General features: G+C 40.9%; 1 protein-coding gene and 1 pseudogene across 1 annotated transcript; one reads left to right on the top strand and one right to left on the bottom strand.

Moving 5' to 3' along the window:
- Window positions 1–1,626: 1,626 nt before the first annotated feature.
- Window positions 1,627–3,325, bottom strand: LOC119519776 (annotated as a pseudogene).
- Window positions 3,326–4,131: 806 nt separating this feature from the next.
- Window positions 4,132–7,128, top strand: LOC119519775 (olfactory receptor 2M4-like). The gene is made up of 2 exons (XM_037817514.1): window positions 4,132–5,037; window positions 6,300–7,128. Exons 1-2 carry the CDS (start codon window positions 4,132–4,134, stop codon window positions 6,357–6,359), a joined length of 966 nt encoding a protein of 321 aa, XP_037673442.1. The 3' UTR covers window positions 6,360–7,128.
- The last annotated feature ends 275 nt before the right edge of the window (window positions 7,129–7,403 follow it).

Genomic DNA, 7,403 nt, shown 5'->3' with positions numbered 1-7,403 from the left:
TCAGTGGAGGTATCCTCTTGACAATACCTTAGTTTGGACACTTTTATGGCCTTGGGTCTGTAAATTTGTAACCAAATAAAATCCCTTTATAAAGCCAATCAATTCCTGATGTTTTGCCTAATGGCAGGATTGGTAACCCAGACCAATGTGTTTAAAGCTTCTACTTTACTAATTAATGAGGTCATTGCTGAAGTGTTGCAAACAGTCCAAAGAAATTGTACAACAGTCACATTAATAGATCAAGAGTATCATGAAAGACTCCAGAAGAGAGTCGCAGCTAAAGTGACAGCCAGGAAAAGGCAGCAGCAGAAGGAAAGGCCAGCATGTAATAAAGACTGTGGTCAAGAGAGTACACGGAGCATTGGGAGGAAATAGAAGTCATTCTGTGTGGCTCAGAAAACATTGGTTGTATACTGTGGATGGATTGTACGGTGTGTGACTATATCTCAATAAAATTGCATTACACAGTATAATAATAAAGTCATGGAAAAAACGTGGCAGAGACTATTGGAGAAGAAACTATTTAAAGAAGCTGGCATCAAAGGTATAAAATTTTTAAGCCATGTAAGAAGTGAAAGTCATTCCGAAAGATATCAGAAATTTGTATGTTCAAAATAATCTCTCTGGTGCCACGTGTTGAACGGTGAGGGTTGAGGTATAGCACTGACAGCCAGGGGTCTATATGAGCATCCTCTGAGGCATTTCCTCTCATGCTCCCAGCTCCAGTTGTAGAGAGGTTGCTTCATACCACGAAGGGTTCCTGGAAATGACCTGTGCGTAAATACCCACACACCCCACTCAGTTTAAGTGAGCCCCTTTATATTCACAGCATCACCTCTTCTGACTGCAATTCTGTGAAATCCTTTATTCTAAGTAGGGAAATTTATGTCTCAGCTGATGACAGCTATTTCATTATTAAACATAAGTATCAGAGAATCTGATGCTTATGGCTCCAGATTATAAAGAAGCTTTATTCAATACCATCTTTGTCAAAATTTTAACACTGGATCATAAGTCAAAATGTACTTAATTGAGACATGAAGCTATTCTTGCTGATAGTACAAATTTTGTCCTATGGGTATTAATATCTTCAAGTTTTTCTCCTTATGTGAAAACCTAAACACGTTACATCTGATAGGATCCCTTGTACATTTACTATTTTATAAACAAACATGTTGGCAATTAAGTAGCAGGTTAAAACCATAAACAAGCGATTATCTCTTATGTCAAAAGCCTATTATTATTCAATGATTGGGAAACTGCATTTTTACGAATGTGTTCCAGGGAGGAGTCAGTCTGCAGCAACACAGGTTAACAGAAGCATCTTTTTCTCTTGTCAGATTTTCATTCTTTTTTAACTGGACCAGGATTTGGGGGTGGGAGTATTAAATGTGGAAGAACTCAACAATTTTACCTTTTATCAAAGTAAAAAGATCCTTAAGAATACAATCATGGCATATATTGTTATTCTTAAAGCACAAATCCTCAAATGAATTAAATGACTTTGTTTTACAGGAAAATACCATGATGTTTTAAACAAAAATATTTAAATACTTCAAATACCAGCAAGCTAAAAACAAATGGAGTGATCAACATACTTAACTGTCCCCCTTTAATCACGCTTTTTCAAATACAGAAGTCATGTTCTGAGGAAATCAGTTTTAGTTTCTTTAGGGTCCTCCACTTATCTCAGCATGACACTGGTTTGGTTGGTTGTTGAATCTGTAACACAATAGTGGTTTAGACCAGTTTCCCTCTCCATATTTCCTCACCCTTTCCTCACCCCAAATCACAGATTCGTGTCTTCCTCTCACAGCCACGACTGTTTTCTTCTACATCACTGTTTTTCAGAAATTAATGGCCTTTTGTGTAACACATTTATTCTCTTGCTTTCAGTGGCTTTTCTCCTGTTTCCTTCTTCCTTTCTCCCACTTTGCAGTTTCCACTCTTTCCTCTTTCTTATCAAGTTCTTGTTGTCAGTTTCCATGTTTAAACTCAGACAAGAAGAGGAGATTCTTCTGAGCCCTCACTGAGGATTTTCACCTGCCCTGAGGATTCCATTACCCGTGACTCCCAGTAACACTTTCTCCTGCAGCCAGATTGGCTTCTTTTTCATTTCATTTTCTTGCGGAATTACCGTTCTTGTCCTCTTGCTTTCCGCTACTTTTGCTGCTGCCTCCATTAGAAACGTTGGAGACTTTTCTTTCAGCCTGTAATTCACATCTCTTAATTTTCTCCATCCCGTGGTTATAGCTGAAGTGTTGAAAACAGAATAGAATGCATATTTCTGAGAGAATATCATAAGCAATTTCCTTTTTAAAGGCATATGTGAATTTGGGTCACCAAATATTCTTTCAATGCCGTCTCCTTTAAAGTTGTCATTTTTGCTTACAAATAGCTATAGCCTGAATTTTAATTAAATTCTGTATTCCTTCTTGAATTTTGTAATTTGTCTTTTGAATCGAAGCCCGGATCAGCAAGGCTGATTCCAAGGATGTAATTGGGTCACCTTTTTCACACTGTGCATCTGCTACATCTGCTCCCTGAGAGTGTCTGCATCATTCCTGTCCTCTGGCCCCTGCAAATTCAGCTCATTTTTATGGCTAAATTTATTTAATTTAGGAGCAATCTCTGTTGGGAGCAACAGATTCTTAATTTGAAATTTGAAATTGAAAATGCAGAACATCTTTATTACCTGGGCATCAGGATGTGTAACATCATTCTATCAGGTATAGATCAACTCATCAAATGACAAAGTTAGAACAATTTTAATTATTCTGACTGGTCACAGGCTCAGTGTTCTACATTATCAAAAGGTACCAGTCAATCCAGTTAGGAAAAAGTGTAGAAGCCATTAATGCTTGTGCCTGTGTGGCTAAGAGGAATGGAACAGAACCCAGAGATGTCACTGATGACTACGGGCTCCCACATCTTGGGCCACAGCCAACCTTCTCACAGCTGGCACTCAGCTCATCACCAGCATCCCCATCACTTGGGCTCCTCCTGAAATTGCATATTTCCGGGGTCCATCCTAGACCTAAACATCCAAATCTCTGGGAGCAGGGCCTGAAATCTGCACTTTAACATGTATTCCATGTGCAGAGTAAAGATCGAGAGTCATGAGTCAGGTGTTTCGAGAGATTCAAACAACTCACTAGAAAGAAGATTTTGGCCGTAGCTTCCACCTGCCAGTTGAGTGACTCTGCTAACAGCAGCGCAGATATCCATGGAACTCTAGGGCTTGAAAAAACACTTCAGCTGCAAGAAATACTCCCAGTAGGTGCTCACTTGCCTCGGATGTTTGGGATTCCTTTATCTGCTGCATCTGTGGCAGGATCTTTCTGCAAAGGCAAGGGGGAAGCTGGCAAACTTTGAGGGAAGTTACTTGTTTCTCTAATTACAAATGAAATAAAATTCTACCTAAGTTGACCTCAGAATGCAGTAGATATATACACAAACCATTAAAAGTGTGTCCTTCTTGTGCTTTTCCTTGGAAATACTGAATTTAAGCTTTGCGCTTTGTTGAATCTCTGAATAGAGTTGGTGATACGAAGATTATCTGACTACATCTACTGAGTCAACAAATGTTACTGAGGACATACTAGGTATCATAGTTTACAGTGCTCTCTGTTTTAAAGGAACTTAAACATCAAGTTAAATATCTAATATCAGGTTTCCCAAAATTGTGGTTTTTTAAATAAGAAGACATGTTTAATCTGTTATACATGAATCACTGAACTTATTAAACTTCTATTAGATTCCCTTGCACCATGCTGAAATTTGCTTTGAATACAACCATGAATGGGAAAAAATACATGAATATTAAGGATTCCCAAAAGTGGGGAATTAGATGATGAGTAGAAAAAGTGACATATAAGAGGTTAAAACATTGATAGAAGAAAATCCAGTAAGTGTCATTTGCTATGCTGTAGTTATTAATTTCTCTACTGTGTTGCAAAACATTATGAAGCAAGGAAAATTCTGTTTCCAGATCCCCCCCCCCAAAAAAAAGCTTTCATAAAATGGAATCAGTTACTGTATTTTATGGGCCTGATTTAATTCCATTGTCTTCTAGAGACTTGTGTTTTGAAAGTCTCTACTATCTTTCAGGCGAAGCTGATAAGGGGAAACATGGAGACCCACAATGAGACACTAAGCACAGACTTCATTCTCCTGGGCCTGTTCCCTGGAATGAGACACGTCAGTGCCCTTGTCTCCGTGATCCTTTTGATCTACACCATTGCCTTCACGGGAGATGCCACCCTGATCCTCCTCATCTGGGTAGATCCCTGTCTCCACACCTCCGTGTACTTCCTGCTGAGCCAACTCTCCCTCATCGACCTGGCTTTCATCTCCAGCACGGTCCCCATAATGGCGGTCAGCTTTTTCTCAGGCAAGAGGAAAATCTCCCTGGTGGGCTGTGGGGCCCCGATCTTCTTCACCTTGGCCCTGGGAATTGCTGAGTGCCTCCTTCTCACCCTCATGGCTTTCGACCGCTACGTGGCCATCTGTCACCCTCTGAAATACCCAACCATCCTAAGCTACCAGTTCTCCCAGAAGATGGTCCTTGGGTCTTGGGTGGGAGGGGCTCTGGCATCCTTAGTCCACACAGCCTGCACCATGCCCTTCCCTCTCTGTGGGTCCCGGGAGCTCCACCACTTCTGTGAGGTCAAGGCCATCTTGAAGCTATCTTGTGAAGACATCTCTGCCTATGAGAAAGGGGTACTGGTGACTGGCATCATTGTGGTTTTTGTCCCTGTAAGCCTCATTCTGAGCTCCTACACCCTCATCTTCCTGGTGGTTCTGCAAATGAGCTCTCCTGAAGGGAGAAACCAAGCCCTGGTGAACTGCTTCTCCCATTTGACTGTGGTCCCCTTTTGCTATGGTCCAGCCATGTTAATATACATGAGGCCTGGATCTTCCAACACCCCCATCTGGAACCAGGCACTGTTTCTCTTTGACACCATCCTCACCCGCATGCTGAACCCACTCGTCTACAGCCTGAGGAACAAGGAGGTGCTGGGCGCACTGAGGAAGGTGCTGGGGGTTGCTCCATTTCAAAGGTGGCACTCTGTCTCACTGCGTGGGCATGAAGTTCCATAGTTAAAGTATCACTGGGAGACTGCAGGGTCCGAGGAAATCAGCTGGGCCTCTCTCTGTCCCTGTTTCCCATCTGTAAATGTTGAACACCTCCCTGCCTCCTGACAATGCCAGTTTTAAACAACTGCATCCATGAACACTAAATCACAACTATCAGTGTGGAAATGAGTATCTGCCTAATCCCCTGAGCTCACTTCATGTGTGTCTCCTGCAATGGAAATAATCAGGTCTCCCCTCTTTTAGATGTAGCAAGAAAATAGATGAAAAGGAGTGCTTTGGAGGAAAATAAAGGAGCTTATGTGAGACCAAACATTTCCCAACTTTCTTTTGTGCCAATGAAATGCCCAATAATTGCAGGCTGCTGAGCCAATGAATCAAAGCCAGAACTTGCAGCTTTCAATCAGCTTTCACGTTTGCACACCCAGTGATACACTGAGTCAAGTCCCTTAACCCCCTAAATATCATGATTATCTGTACCATCTTCTCCACTTTTCTTCCTGAACCCTAACAATAACTGCTTATGAATGTTCCTGCTCTGGACCCTTGTTCCTTTCAGTCCATCACATCCTACTAGAGTGATTTACCTGTTTGCAGATCTCCATTCCCCTGGTCAGGAACTCATCATTCATCAGTGCCTTCCATGGCCTACAGAATAAACTATAGATTCCCATTTGTGGCAAAAAGACCTTCCATGGCATGCAATTCTGTCTGCCACCATTTCACAATCTACTTGAGCTCCAGAAATGCCCCACAGCTCATAGTCTATCCTGAGTAGCATGTTTCCTACCATACTGCACATTTGCGGGACCTGTTCCCCTACCTGGAAAGCCCTTCTGCACTCCACTCCATGGTTCCCACTCTACCTGGGCACCCTCCCTCCTCTGCAGATCCCTATACACCACCTCACCCTTTGTGAGGCACCCCTGGCCTCTGGTCAGACTGAGGGATCCTTGTTCTCCTCCAGGACTGATGTCTCCACTCTGTGCATCCTATGCTTTGCAAAATGCACACGATATGTATTTGATTAGTGAATTCACTAATGAACATGACTGGCAGAGTTGGACCTGCCAGTGATTCCTGTTTTTCTTTCAATTCTGGGACTAGAGGGAATAGGAGCCTTTCCCAGGTTATCACACATGTTCCAGAAAACCGTGAAATGATCGGTTGTAATGTTGGTATCTTCATTTCTTTTTTCACAGACAAGGAAACTGAAGCCAAAGACAGTAGTAAACTACTCAAAGGCCCAGAGCACTAGGTGACAGAATCGGGGTAGGATGTTCTGCCCACTGATGGCTGCTACACCCTGCAAGTGACTGAGTGAGAGAAAGAGGTTTCACATGGGATGTGAGCAGGAGGGCTGGTTCGGTCCCTTTCTTTGGTGTTCTCCCTTTTCCCCACCTGTAAAATGTAAGGAAAAGCATCTACTTTGTGAGATTTTTTCAGAGAATTAGGGGGTATCAGTGTAAAGACTTGACAATTAATAAGTGGAAAGTATTAAATTATTGTCATATTATCACACTAAAACAAGCATTCAATCAAACCAAATCTTGGCTTCATTATGGTTATTTAGTTTCACTTATTAATGTACTGCATTAGCATTATGTAGATATGCACTCAATTTAGGCTTATTTAGCCAAAATAACTAGATTATTATATTTATTCATATTGTCAATTGATACATTGGTGTAACTAGAATAAGAGCAATAATGAACATTGAAGAGAATTTATGATTTACACATGCATCATCTCATTTCTAATTGAGCCTCCTAACCCCTTTATGATGTTATGGATCATAAAGAATATCAGGACTAACTCACCTGTCTGCTACACAGTGCTGCACATTTGGAAATGCCCAAATAAATCCTATCTCAAACAACCCAATAGCATTTTATAGTTATAAGCTAAAACAAACTCAGAAAAGAGGAAACCCAGCTATGGTCTAATATAACTGTCTCATGTTAGAATTTATGTGATTGCCTGTATTTTAACAATTGTATTTTATTACAAATAAATATGCACATCACTATTGTTGCCACAGACAAAATTAAGTGTCCTGTGTGTTGTTTTTACAGTCAACAGCTGTTTTTTTTTTTCCAATTTACCTGTTTTTTATTTTATTGCTTGTGCTTTTGGTGTAAAGTCTAAGAATCCATTGCTAAATCCAAAAGTGTGAAGATTTTTCCATGTTTTCATCTAAGAGCTTTATGGTTTTAGTCTTATTTTTAGGTTGTTGATTCCTTTGGGATTAATTTTTGTATCTGGTGTAGGTCCACTTTCATTTTTTTGCATGCAGATACTCAGTT

Source organism: Choloepus didactylus, chromosome 24, assembly GCF_015220235.1.
Source record: "Choloepus didactylus isolate mChoDid1 chromosome 24, mChoDid1.pri, whole genome shotgun sequence".
NCBI lineage: Eukaryota > Metazoa > Chordata > Mammalia > Pilosa > Megalonychidae > Choloepus > Choloepus didactylus.
The sequence above is the reverse complement of the archived record's forward strand: the minus strand, read 5'-3'. Positions and strand labels throughout refer to the sequence as shown.